Raw genomic sequence first — 14301 nt, forward strand, 5'->3', positions numbered from 1 at the left:
TCTTCCCCTGCATCACTGCAACCTCCACGCACACCAGGTTCGCCCTGGCACGGAGGGATGCTCTTCCTACAAACATTCCCCGTGCTGGCACAGAGTCCCTCAGCGACCTTAGCAAGTCTGGTCACTTGCCTTCCACCTTGGGTTTGACTTCTGCAACTCTCTCTGCAAACTTCTTCTTGAAGTAGAGGGACTGCAGCCTTTGCTGATAATGGTTTATCCTGGAAAAAAAAGAGGTGCAGATTGAGCTTTGCTTGCTCCAGGCAGAGCTCAGTTGCTCTGCTGCTCGCAGCTGTGCTTACAAAGCACGCTTGAGCCACGGTGATTAAAAAATAATGATCACATTTCTCCCTGAAACTATGCTGGGATGGGAAAAAATGACAACTGAAGCTACAGCTGTCCTGGGGTGGATCCAGGTGGGGTCTTAAGCACATGCTTAAGCCTATCCTTAACTCAGCAGGTTCAACAAGTGCATTTTTACACCCTATTGCTATGAACAAGCAGTTCATTTACGACCACTCCTTAGCAAAGATGCCGATAAGGTCTGGGCTCCCAATGGCTTTGTGATGAGCTGTGGCTGGACACAGGCACACCAACTACCAGCACGAACAAAACTGGACCTTCAGATCCTCAAAATGATGGCCTGGGCTGGAAAGCCACCAACACAGCTCAATCTAGCCCTTTCCTGGGCAAGTTAGGGATGGCTCTGCTCATGTCAGTTGTATTTAGGCTAAATAAGATCTCACTTGTATGCAAATGGCAGTCTGATTTGAGTCATTTGGACCAAGGACCCACAGGAGATGTGCTCACAGACAAGGCCATGGGCTACACTGTTGTTGTACTAATCAGAGGTGACAAAGACATCACACTCAGTTACAGACCACAGGGCAAATTAAAAAGCCGTGCCGGAAACCAAGAAAAATATTTGCATCGGCACGTTGTGCTTTCTGAAAGATGAAGGCAAGGGAGCAACACTTGGGCAAGAGACTGTGAAGAAGAAAGGTGACCTGCAATAGGAAAGCTAATTCTGAGCATCTTCCAGCCCCGAGGGCTCAGGTCTGAACTTCATAGCTCCGTCCTGCCTGTCTTTGACACTCAGCAACGACACGGTGCATCGCCCCGGTGTTCATTGGCGCATTTCTCAGGGAGGACAGGAGCATTTCTAGTTTTGATCTCCCAGTACGATCTCAGATTGTAAAACTCACTGACTTTGCAAACAAGTAACTTGCTTGAAGTTCATCTAAGAAATTCAAAGAGCTCAATACTCAGCTGGATTTAAATAAGGAGCTTCAAGATTTTAAACCGGCACCTCTAGAGGATGTGCATGCAAAAGATAAGGTTATTCATCCCCGAAGACTTCTAAGCCTTAAATGATTGCTACCAGGAGCAGGAAGAAATGACATTTCCTTTCCGTCTCATATATTCTCAGGAGCCCCAGGGACGAGTCATTCCTGAGGTGAGGAGTGGGACTCATCTACACAGTGGGGCAAAATTTACATACATCAGTCTTGAGTATTCATTAGTATACATTTGTGTAAAGGGTAAAGGAGCATCACTACAGTGTTGTTATCATTCAAACAGCACTTCCCACCTGGCCACGATGTAGATGATGCAGTCTTTCAGAGAGTTGTGCCAGACTGAGCTTTTCTCCCCAAAACGAGAGGAGAAATGTGCCGGGACATCCCCTGGGAAGCCAACACCTCTCTCCAGAGGATCCATGTCCCCATCCCTGCCCCCCTGCTCTGTCCAGCTGCTGCTTGTCTGGGACGAACAACACTGATTTTGGGAGTGCAGCAGCACGAGTGATCCTTATGGATTCTTATGGATCCAAGGGAGCACCTTGCTTTGGCCCACTCATTTCTTGATGTGAAAAACAGCAAGCAGAGCTTATTTCCCAAACAGGCTCCATGAAACAGCCACCTCACGACCAGCCCGTGCAGCCGCTGGCCAAAATGGCTGTCCCCTGGGCCACCAACCTGCTCATTTCGAAGAGGAACCGGTCAGCCTTGGCCATGCGGTCCAGCTCGTGCTTATGTTCTTCCAGGAGGTCAATGTCACCTTTTTCAGGAACAAACTTCAGGAGCTAAACAAGGGAAAGCACACTTGTAGACATGAGGTCCATGCACAGTTCCGCAATTTTTCAGGAGCAAAACAGTGATTTATTCACTTAAATCTACTACCTTTCCAGCATGTACAGACAGTGACCCCGAGGCATCTATGATATAAGTGTGTTACCGCTGTCCCTGTGCCCTTCCTCCCATTACCCCATCACATTAGTGTCTCTTGCTTCTGCCCTGCCATCACTCTGGTTTTACAACAGATGTACTATGTCTGCTCCAAGGAGGTTTTGACATCAACTCTACCGGAGGAGATCTCAGGGACTCTCATTTGCTGCAACTCTACCTATTTGCAGATGGAAATTTTGTTCAATTAATCCTTCCACGTCTCTGCTGAAAGTGCAATTACCAGCTCAGCTTGAAGGACAGGTGAATAAAATGCTTCCAAAGGGATTCAGAGGGGGTGAAAAATGGGATTCCCTTTTTGAGGACTGCACAAATGCTAAACAAGCTTTCAAAAATAAAGCCCCACTGAGCACTAACTTCAAGCCACAGCCACAAAACAAGCAACTGGCTCAGCCTTGGGGTCCCAGGGCAGACCTGGGTACAGGTGTGGCACAGGGAGGCCATGCTGCTCCCAGTGCCGATGCTATGACAGAGCTGCTTTCCTGCTGCTCCAACCCACTTGGGTGGTTTTTCAATATCTGGTTGGTAAATAATTCAGGGCCCCGATGCACTTCTCAAAGCTGCGGTTTGGTCCCAAGCGCCTCGCGCAGCAAAGCCTTGGCATGAGGCAACCACAGAGGAGCACGAGACGCAATGCCCACCTGCTCCAGCATGTCTTTCGGGAGGTCCTCCTGCTCGTCCATCGTCAAAATCGCTCGTTTGATCTCCTCGTTTGAGAGTTTCAGCCTGGGAGGTGGAGGGGAAGGAGAGTTATTCCCAGCCCAGCAATCGGACAAGGTTCAGGAGCATTTCCTTACACACCCATGCAACATGAACAGCTTAACTCCCAGCCAGCAGCAGCATCACAAATAACACTATAGAGCGTGTTTTGAAGAAGAACGTGAGAGAAACGCGGTACAACCGCATGCTGCCAAGGCACAGCGCAGAGCAGCCCTGGCCCTGCTGTGAACGGAGGGTCAAACCCCACCGGCCAATTCCCTCTCCATGCAGTGCAGCTGCCATTCCCTGTTTTATGGCATTTTGTATAAATATTGTAAGCAGTATATTATGTGTATTAATAATATGTATCTTTAATACGTAATCCTTGCCCATAGCAATGCTGCTCCTGCAATGCCAGCATGCCCGAAGGCCACGGGGCCAGCGGGGGTCATAGTCCCCGTTGGCAGCGCAGCCCAGCCCAGGCTCAGGAGCGCAGCTCAGTACTACTCCTGAACCCTTTGCCACAACCCCTAAGGAAAATCTGGCCAATTTCTGCTGCTTTTCTTGGATTTGAACATTGCTTCTCCCACCCCTCCCAGCCGCCTTCGGTTGGGGTCTCCCTCTAGGAAAAAAGAGAAAGAAATCCAAAATTTGGGGAAGCGGATGCTCAGCATCCCAGGAAACCCATCGGCTTTGTTTTTGGAGGGGTGGGGATCCAATGTGATTTCAAGTATAAGAGGCTGGAAACCAGCCCCCCCTCTACCTTTTTCTTCCTCTACTTCACATAACAGGAATTGAAGACGTAGCCTCAAATTGGAGATTTCTAAAACCACAGACCATTGTATCACAGCAAGCAACAACAGGCTGGTCTTCCCTCGCAGTGGTTTATTCGACAGCAGCCTGCACTGAGCTGAGGCAATAGAGAGATGGAAAGACGCCCTCAGCTCCTCCTGGGCTAGAACAGCCATTAATTACAGTTTAATACATCTGCAGCACTCCCTGTGACCACTCCCTGCAAGGACTTTGATTGCAAAACCACACATATTTTTCTTCACGTTTTTGCATTGCGATTGATAAAATAATCTAAATGCAAAAGAGGGAAAGCCCAGAAACTTCTGCAACTCTGTCTGCCAATACCTTATCCCTTGCCCAGCTTGCAGTGATGGTTAAAGTCATTGCAATAGATACAGTTAAAAAAAATATAAATCCCCTGTTCTTGCATTCAGAGAAAAGTCGCACAGTTGAAAAGACCCTTTCGTGGGCTTTAAGGAAACCCATTGCCCCTGTCTCGGTGATCAGCGCTGCCAAGGGATGCTGAAACACTGGTTGTGGCTCAAAGGAATGAGCTGAAACCAGAAACACATCCTATGGTGGGATGTGAGACCTTGTGTCAACCTGATCAGCAGATCAAAAAGAAGATCGGGAACTGACTTGATCACTCCAAGTAATTAAACGAGGAAGGTATTTTTCATCCTGGCATCTCTTCAGGGAGCAGACTGAGACCGTAGAGAGCTGGCTTTTGGAAGATGAAGCTGAAGCAGGAAGGGTGCTGGTCTTTAAGACCAGGGTAGCAAGAGCTTGGTTTAGCTTGAAATCTTTTGCTCAAGACCTGAAGTGAAGGATTAGCTTTATCGAGGCTGGTGGATCTTACAGACCCGGCAAGTAAGTATTTGTTCCTTATGAGCTCATGTTTCTTGTCCTGTACCCGGTCCTCTCTCACCTCCTGCTTGAGGGAGCCCCCCAAGAGAGGGTTTGTTAAACGAGGAGTGGGTTAAAATCTCACCTCAGCCAGTGGAGGAAGCACAAAGGTTGCACTGAGCAGTGGCCAGGACAATTGCTAGGGTCACCCCACAAGAGGCAAACCCAGGATCCATGGAAAATGTCCCCTCTGATGCTTGCAGTGATGAGCAGCCATGTCCTGGGGACACCCTACCTGTCCTGTATGAGGGCAGTGGCCGGGATGGACATGACCCGAGGCATGAAGCTGCAGGAGGACTCCTTTTACACCCAAGCAGTGACACGAGAGCTCAGACCGCCAACAAATGTCACATTGGTCCCAACCCTGGTGAAAAGCAGACACTGGCTGGGTTTGGACATTTGGGGGATCTCTGGGAGGCAAAAATGCTCCTAGGAGAAGGGGGTGGGTAGGCAGCTACCCCTCATCCAAAGCCAAAGCGAACACCTAAAGCGCACACTTTCCACTGTGATCGTCTCCAGGAGGGTGGTGAAAGATGAGGGTGACTTTTGTAAGCCCTGGTCATTAAAAGCAAAGTCAACAATAGAATATATTTAAAAAAAAAAAAAGAGGCTGAAAAAACTTTTCTCAGGAATCATCAAAACCCAGTGCCAAGAACAAGAGCCTGCCCCAGCATCGGCAGAGAGCAAGCGCGGGGCGCCAGAAGAAAACGGCTTCTCAGACAATTTGATGGGAAAGGGGCCAGTGAAAGCTAGAAGCTTATCTACAACCACAATAATTATCATTGTTGGCAGCAGCTGTCGAACGCGAGCCGTCTGAGAGGAACGGGGTCACAGGACTTGCTGTCACAGGGATTTAAAGCCAGCAGCCTGCCGATGCGAAGTGACAGCTCACCAGCCTGACGAGCGTGGGGCTGTTTTGCGTGGCTTTTGTAGAATCCCACAGAGGATGTAATAAGTGTGAAGGGGAAAAACGAATTCCGCCGGGAAAGGGACGCGCCCTCTTGAAAAGCCACATTCATTTGAGAAAAATGCTCCATGCCGCCTCGCTGGAGAGAGGAATCAAATGAGCTATTCACCGCCAGCACAGGCAGAAAGTGATGGAGCAAGGGCTTGATTTACATCTTGCAGAACGCAGCACTAAAAATACACACACGTACACAGGGAGCAAAAGCAAGGACATGGTGGGTTCACGGAGGAAGACCCGATAATGACTCACATTGTCAAAGCATTCTCCAAAAAGAAAAGAAGAAAAAATATTCTTGTGCTGCATTACAAGCTGGAGGAAAATCCAGTGATCTCACTGCGCAGTAATTTCTCCCAAAGCAAGGGAAACAGGCAAAAAAATAAATCTACAGAGAGAGATAAAGTATCTCGCTGGCCGTAATCTTTCCACGCTGCAAGCCAGACAATGCCTGGTGAGCTTACAAACGTCTGGGCTAAATCAGGGGCCAAGCTTGCAGGTCCTTTCGCATGTGAAAGTCTGCTCGTCCCTGTGGTGGCCGTGCGAGCGAGGCAGGAGAGAAGCAGCCCAGCTGCAGCGAGCCACCCTGCGAGAGCAGTCCCTTTGCAACACTGGGACCAGGGACCCGCTGCTTTGCCCAGCTTAGGGATGGGCAGCTGGGGCGGGCAGAGATGAAAGGGTTTGCCCAAGGTCACAAGGAGTCTGCTGGAGATGCAGGGACTGGACCTGAGCCCACCAGCAGGATGCTTGGGCTTCATCCCGACACTGCCCTTCCTTTGAGCCACTTAGCATCAAGAGTAAATCACCCAAAGGGATTTTGGGGAGAGAAACTCGATTGTGGTACCTTGCAGAAATGGGGGAAGGAGCAGATTTGGCTGCTGCTGCAGTGCTAGAGAAATGCCCTGCCTGGCTGGCCCCTCTGCCTGCACATCCCCGGGAGCACCATGGGACGACCCCCAAAGCACGTCCAAAGCAGCGGCTGGCACAAGCCACTGCTTCCCCAGAGCCACTCATCCCTACAGGGCCCCGATGCTGCGGGACGTGCACAGGAACAGCTGTATGAAAGTCCTGGGGACCACCCTGCAGGGCAGGTCTGATCCCGCTTCTCCCCTAGGAAATGACCCAAAGGGAAGGACAGACAGGCAGCGGCCTCCGTCATGCCCTTTTTGTGGGATTAATTACTGGCGAGTCGTTTCCAGCCATCAGTTTCTTTGGAAGAGAAAGGTTTGCTGGTGAGATGAAATTAAGATCTTTACTCAGTAAGACACACAAAATGCCTTTGAAGTTAAGTGCTTGGGTAGCTCCCCTTCCCACCAAAGGGGCTATTTGTGTGCTTAACTTTCAATAACACACTTAAACCTCTGGCTGAATTACACCTAAACCCACTCTGACTACGCTCAGCCTAAGTACGCCGGGGAGCAGCCCAGCCAGTGCCCCGAACCCCATTGTTTTACTTGCTAATAGCTGGCTGCCATAGCTGCTGCATTTGCCTGCTGCTTTAAACTCCACTTTCATCATCACCTTTTTTATTTGGACTGTTAGGAAGTACGAAAATCCCCAGAAGCAACCAAGAGCAGAGGCAGCCATAAACATGGCAATTTTACCACTGAACGCTGCGGCACGGGGCTGCAGACCACCTCTGGGAGAGCTTGAAGCAGCACCAGGGACTGCAAGTTACCCACCCAGAGGGGTTTTTTTTTGCAGACATCAGCCTCTGCATGCTTTCTAGGGAAGGAAACCAGCCGGGCTGCCCAAGCCAGGCACCAGCTCCGCCAACCCACAGTCCGGGAAAACACAGAATTTGGGTGCTGCTGCTGCAAGCCTAATCTGCCAGCAATGCTGCTCCATCCCGGCCGGTCCTGGGTAGCACAAAAGCTTCTGCACTTCCAGGCAGCAGAGCTAATATTTCTGAATGGAGCTGTATTTTACTGCTGTTGGAATTTTTTGTTTTCTGGGTGAGTCAGAAACAAATGGCATTTTCTGCTGCTGTTTGGTTTTTTTTTCCAAGTAGCTATGCTGACGGTTCATCCTTTCAGACCACCACAGCCTGGCTTCTCCTTTCTCAGGAATCAGTCTTATTGGTGTAGTTTATCTTGCCAAAAAAGGCCCTTTTTATCCTCTTGGCTGCAATCTGGGGATTGGATTAAATTGCTGGTAGCAGTGCTGAGCCTGCCTGGCGAGGGGCATGTGGGAGGCTGTCATCCCAGCGGGGCTGGGCAGCTGGAAGAGGGGGACGTCTCCTTTCCGAAATCCAGATGTGGCACAGGATACCAACGCGGGCAGCCAGGCCCTGGCTGAATTACGCTGCCGCTCCCCGCACCCTGCCAATACCCAGTGCTTTCCCCAGCCTAACAGAGACCCTCTTCAACCGCCACCAAAGAGCAAACAAAACCCAGGCTGAGGAAGATAAGAGGTGAAATCAAACGCCCTCCCATCCCCTATAAAGGCTCACTGGGTACCCCGGCCCCTCTGGGGCTTTCCAGGGACACCGAATTGCCACGCACCCGGTTAATCGCATCTGCCCCCCCGTGCCACCCCGCCATGAATGGTGTAAGGCTATAGCTGGGTTCAGGTGTCACTGGCTCTCCTCCCATGCTGGCTCCTGTCATTAACTGCCCCCCCACCGGGGATGAGGAGCACCCCCCCAGGCCAGGGCAGGGTATCAAGCATCCCCCCGCTCCCCGGAGGGCGAGAAGGCATTAACCGTACCTGGAGAGGAGGATGTTGCAATTCTGTGCTCTCCGGCCATCTATGACCGAAAGCTCCTTGACTTTATGCCGGGAACTCAAAGTGTCATCGATAACATCTTCCTTCTACAAAAAAACAGGGGAAAAAAAAAAAAAGCCTGGAGAAAAGCCACGGAGAAGCAAAGACATTCAGTACTCTCAGCACATAGCAGCGTGATACACAGCGGACCCCCATTAATCAGGATTGTCACCACGGGCTATGGGTAAAACCCATCGCCTGTAACTGAAACACAGTAAGTCATTTCATAAACCAGAGCTGGCTTTGAAGCCACTGGTTAGAAATGTAAATATTTTCTCAGACAGGGAAGATTTAAGAATCTGCAAACACACAGGCGCTGCTGAATAAATAAAGCTGGGCTTTTTTAGCGAACATATTTGTGATACTTCATTAAATCCTCGCATGAAATATTTCATTACGGGCTGCTGCACACACTCAGCATCACTCTTGTTCTTCACCCCCGCTCCAAACATCTGCAGTCGCCCTTCACGCATCAGTCCTCCCGAGCAAGCTAACCAATACAAGCTACCAGACTTGCAAATGTAACCTGCAGCATTTGCTGCACTTTCAGGGAAATTCTCCCCAAATAAGGGATTTGAAAGCAGGAATCGGTGTGGCATAACCACCTACATCTCCTAAGCAGCTTAAAGATGTTACCTTTAAATGAGTAACAATATACCAAACTGCGGTTGCGGGCGAATGGGCAGATCTACGTAAGAGCAATCTTGCAGGGTTACCCAAGGGGTTCATGTTGCCCCCGGTTTTAATTTACCATATCGCATGTTTTAGTAAGGTTAATCAATTAAAAGGCTATTCAATCCTTCTGGAAGGAACACAACCTGGAGCTGCAAGGTCCTACGCACTACAGATCCGCACTAAATGGCTATGAGTGTAGGAGACCTGGCACACAGCCACTGCACGGGTTGAGAGTGAGCACAGAAGTTCCCATTTTTTACTCTTTTTCTTGTTTGAATGAAAAAAACCAGCTATGAGAAGTGGGAAGCTGCCGGGACAGGTGGCGTAGAGCGAAGGCAGTGGCAGGTGAAGGAAGGTGAGCCCCAAGTCACCTACCACCAGCTACCCCTCTCGTGTGCCTGGCCTGCTCTGACCGCGATGAAACAGAGCGCTTCAACCCATAGGTACGAGTTTGTTTATTTCCATCTTTTGAAAAGCGAAAATGCTCAGGGGTAGGAGCTTCTCTGTGTTAAGCTGCATCTGAAAATTCAACCCCTGGACTCAGACATTGGTTTCGATGTCTGGCCAGACAGCAGAGAGGACAGCTTCATACTTACCAGCCTCCCCCGCATCAACTTTCAAGCTGCTTCTCCTGATGATCTTCATACCTCTCTGATTTAACCCCCACTTTGCCACATGTTAACCCCCCGCGTCCCCTGCGTCCCCAGCCCCACGCTCTCCCTGCCCTCGCCACTCACAGGCACCGGGCTCCTGCGGATGCTCACTTACCTGTCTGGAGTTACCATTCACAAAGAAGTCCTACGGCCATAGCAGAAGCATGGAAAAAGGCAGTAAAAACACATGCAGTTCAGTGATCTCAGAGAAACCAAAAGGAATCGAAGCACAGCCAAGGGTAGGGTGCAACACGGGGGCTCGGCAGCATGGGGAGGCACTCAGGGTCTGCCAGCGCCGAAACAGGGGGGATGCACATGAAAATGTGGTGAGGATTAAAGGATGCAAAGAAGGGGAGGGCTGATGGGAGAGGCGGCTCCATGAAGGGATCAGGCCAAGGTGCTGGTGTGCAAGGAGCTGAGGAGGGGACATGGGACGAGGCAGGAGGATGCTCGCCAAGCCTTGCCACCGCTCTGCGTGAGAGTCAGCAAGCGCTGGCCCAAAGGCACAGCACCGCTCAGCCTGCTGTGCCGGGGAAGAAAATTGCTAGTTTTTGCGAATCTGAGAGACTGAAATGCCAATGCGACTGCCAGGAAAAACAGGGCTTTCAAGTGGAAATAACGAGAGGCTCATCCCGGAGCAAATCTGGCCGCAGCAAAACTTTACCATTTGCCATGGCAACACGTTTCCCCTTGATTTCTCCTCCGACAGGGACAACCTCCCTTCTCCAGGGCTTGGCAGCCTGGCCAAATGCCACCCCAACACCCCGCCAGTGCCACGCTCCTCCGAAGACCTGGTTGTCCTCCCGGGCTCCCCCCACCAGACTGGAAGCATGCGTGGCAAAGCCGGCACCGCACACGCGCACACACACACGAGGGTTTTCCCTCCTTATTGCCTGGGCTGCATCTTATTTTTCTTTCGTGTTTGGCTCAAGAGACCATCCAGCAGCTCCATGATGGGGAGGGAGGTTTCAAAGGTGCATAAATGGTTTGTTTTGATTTTTTTTAGTAAAAAGAGAAGGCAGGCGGTGAGCGGAGGAGGTAGGTGGGTCCAAACGCAGTTGGTTTACGAGGGCGCTTCCCTCCAGCCCCTCCGTGCCAAGGCGGCCCATGGCCCATGTGCCTCGTTCGAGTTGGTCATCTCCAAACACAGCCCATCACTGCTGCCTTTTTAAAGGAAACCTTTTTACGCAGGTTTTCCCCTGACCGGCTGCCAAGGCTGGATCAGCCCAGGACCCACCCGTGGCTCAGGGATGGGCACCCACCGGGGGCTGAGCTGTGCTGATCGCAAGTCCCGTGGCTAAAAACCAACGCGTCAGGCTTTCCTCGAGCCCACAGAAACACTGTGGCCATGAAGCAGAACAAGATGTGCCAGGAGGCAAAGAAACTTCAGCCAAGAAAAGAAGCGACCAATCCTTTCTTTGGCAGAGGGATGGGCACCCATGGGGTGCAGTGCAGGCACCCCAGCATGGCGCTGCGCCGAGCGGTTCCCCGAGGCAGCGTCGCACCCATCTGCGTAGAAACATGTGTTGAAGAGCTGCCACAACCCTCCCCAGGAGCAGAGCTCTGGCAATGCCACCACACTGGGGGCTTTGCAAGGCAAGGGGGACCTGCAGACCCTGAATATGGACACCCAAGCTGCCGCTGCTGTACTTCAGGGAGGTTAGGTGAAAAACCGTACAATTTAGCTGGACGTGAGGCTGTTGCAAAGGCAGAATTAACTCCGTGGATCAGTCAAGGTTGTAAAGGATCAGTGTTTCACAAAGCAACCTCTTCCCAGCAGGCTCCTTCGTGGGACAGGCACAAAGCACACCCACAAGCAGCAATGGGTATCTTCTTGTTCATTTAACTGGTCCTTAATTAGGAAGCCCTCCTTCCATCCCGATGCTCAGACCTGCCCCCTGATGCTCAGACTTGCCCCACACTGCTGGAGAGGAGAAGACGCGATGGTCCTCCTGCAGTCTCCTGCTCCAGGAGAGGGAGGGCTCCCCGTGCATTAAGGTACAGAAAAGGTTCATTACAAAAACCCTCCCTCTCTGCCTCAAACCAGCCTCATCTCTGCCCCTTTCCCTCACATGAACCGCGATTAGCCTCTGTTGCAGGATGGTGGTGTAAGAAGGAGTAGCTTTAAATCCGCTGTCACCGTCCCCACAAACGTTCCCCACCCCTGTTGCCCCTGGCCCCTGCACAGGTCACTCTTGCTTGCACAGAGGAGCTGCAGGCTTTTCTTCTTTCATCCTTTTTTGGGAGATGAATTCTTTCCCAGCTCACTGCTAAGCCCCTGGTTCAATAACACGTATTTTTTCCACTTGGCCCTGGCTCTTTTCCATCACTCACCGCTGCGGGACCTGCCAGGACTGCCCTGGCTGTGTCACTGCTACTTATCAGCATCACTCCCAGCCTCTTCCCCTTGCACGCTCTCAAAACATCTCCGACGGAGGCGCAGACCCCTGCGTACCGCATCTAAGCCCTGATGGCCCTGGACTTGCTTTTCTTCATCACCGCATGCACGTCCTTAAGCAGCTACTCCCAGTCCTGCTGGGTCCTCACGCCACAACCTGAAACGCAGAGCTCCTGCAGGTTTTTCTGTTATATCTAGCAAGATTGGTAAACGCTGGTATCACACACAGCTGCGGGGCTGAGCCCTCCACTGGGGCTGGGGACATCTGCAGAGTTTTGGCAGGAGGACGGGGAGGATACGGGCTCTCCTGACAGCACAGGGCAGGGATGCTCCCAGACTGAGCCCCAGGAAGCCCAGAGGGCTCCTGTCCTCCCTGTGTGGAAAGGGCCTTTCCCGAGAGCTGCAGAGCTCACTTTATAGCCTGCGTTTACATCCCAGCCTGTGATGTGGGAAAAGCATTTAAAGAGATGCTTAAAATTAAGTACATCATTAAGTCTTGGGTCTGTGCACTACTTAGGGATTCCCAGGCACTCCTGCAATAAAATTAGCCAAGTCCCATCAACAGCAGCCCTGCAACAGCTACTCGCAGGGGTCTGAAAGCTGTCTGCACCACGCACACCTCTGCATGCTGCCCCCGAACCCTGCTGGGACATTGGCCACAGCGATGTACCACCCGGCCATGCGATTTCGGAGCCCCGGTTTGCTTGGGGCACAGGCAGGCAGGCAGCCCCCGATGTCCCACATTGTGTCTGAGGATAAGTGAGAGGTGCGATCACCAAGGAAGTGATTTTCGGCCAAGGGCTCAAGACGGGGAGCAGGGAGGAGAAATCCCTGCTCCTCCGCTGCTTGCTCAGAACAGAAACCAACTTTTGCTAGAGCTCAAAAACGCTGCAAATTATTAAGGCATTAGTTCATCCTCCTTCCCTGCAGGGACAGGCCATTCGCATGGAGCTCCCCCAGCCCCACACCATATGCGAAGTGCCCCATGGTGCGTGTGTTATCTCAAGGAGTGCATCTAACCCCGCGTGCTGGTGCGTGCACGGCAGTTGTCTACAGAACCGTCCTGCCAGCAATGTTGGGGCACGTGGCCAGGCACCCCCTCCCGATGCTGGGACTGCAAGTGGGGGCACCCTGGGGACTCGCAGGTGAGCAATCACGTGCCTCACGTCCAGGGGGATGTGTCCCATCACTCGACTCACACAAAATGGTGCTAACATGAAGCCTCGGTGAGCCACAAGGAACTTGTGCATCATGCTCCCAAGGGTGGCTCTAGACCCAGCACAATCTCATGGGTGGGATTTCATCTCCTCTTTCCCAATCTCCCTTCCAGACACTCGCAGCATCTTCTGCCAGTCCCACCCCAGTCCCTTGCTCCCATGTTCAGCTCCTTTTTGGTCCTCATCCCATCTGGGGTGAAAGCCTGTGTCAAAGCTCTCCTTGCAGCATTTCCCCCTTCTCGCTAGCCCTGAACCTAACCAGCCGCTTCACCCAGCAGGACCTCGGCCAAGCCAAATTATTTTTAAATTCCTGCCTGGCAATAATCCGCAGCACACCAGGTGATTCACGGACTCGGGCAGGCAAGCCAGAGGGCAAACTGTCCTGCTGACACACGAGGTTTCTATTCTTGCTTCCCTTCCATTTCCATCTCGTTTTCAGATGTGCCCTTCAGTAGGCGCAAGTCCAGCTCCAAAAACGCCGGGGGAAAGAGCCAGCACCGTGGTCACCTATTCCCAAAACACACTGGGGCAGCACGTACCTCTGGTGGGTTACTCTTGATATTTGCCCTGCTTTAATCCGCCCTGATCTTTGCCTCAATTAGCCTCTGGAAGAGATTAAACTCTCACGTTGCCTAACGAGCTTATGTGTCGGGTCCACTCCTTTCCAGCATTGTCCCTCCACCTGAGCCTGGCAAGAGCGGGACAAGCTGTTCTCTCCTCCCAGCAATGCAGCCAGACATTCAGCAGGTGAACAGAACTTTTTCAGCCTCTCTTCTTGCTTTTTCTCCTGCCCTCTTGAAAAACTCATTGCTTTTGCCCATCGTGGTCCTGCCTGGGGTTAAATAAATGTCTAATTTTCTTCGTGTGCTTTGATGCCTTCCAAACTGGGGCCATATTGCTTGAGCAGGAGATTAAAAAGCAGAGACTTTTGCCTGCAGTGTCATTATTTTGGTTTGGGATTTGCTTTTTTGTTCAAAGCTCACATTTTGCTCTG

The 14301-nt window shown here is 51.6% G+C and overlaps 1 protein-coding gene across 7 annotated transcripts in view; it reads right to left on the minus strand.

Annotated features, from left to right (window-relative positions):
* DAAM1 (dishevelled associated activator of morphogenesis 1) overlaps nucleotides 1-14301 on the minus strand; it is a 97816-nt gene that overhangs the window by 10263 nt on the left and 73252 nt on the right. For 5 of the 7 annotated variants that reach the window (XM_076345663.1, XM_076345667.1, XM_076345662.1 and 2 more), the window contains 5 exons: nucleotides 9808-9837; nucleotides 8308-8411; nucleotides 2882-2966; nucleotides 1974-2080; nucleotides 130-218 (listed from right to left, as the gene is read on the minus strand). In XM_076345663.1, the coding sequence (XP_076201778.1) occupies nucleotides 130-218; nucleotides 1974-2080; nucleotides 2882-2966; nucleotides 8308-8411; nucleotides 9808-9837 (415 nt within the window). The remainder of the gene's footprint in view (nucleotides 1-129; nucleotides 219-1973; nucleotides 2081-2881; nucleotides 2967-8307; nucleotides 8412-9807; nucleotides 9838-14301) is intronic. The other 2 variants (XM_076345668.1, XM_076345666.1) reach the window with 1 other exon arrangement.

The sequence above is a fragment of the Aptenodytes patagonicus genome, chromosome 7, assembly GCF_965638725.1.
Source record: "Aptenodytes patagonicus chromosome 7, bAptPat1.pri.cur, whole genome shotgun sequence".
Taxonomy (NCBI): Eukaryota; Metazoa; Chordata; class Aves; order Sphenisciformes; family Spheniscidae; genus Aptenodytes; species Aptenodytes patagonicus.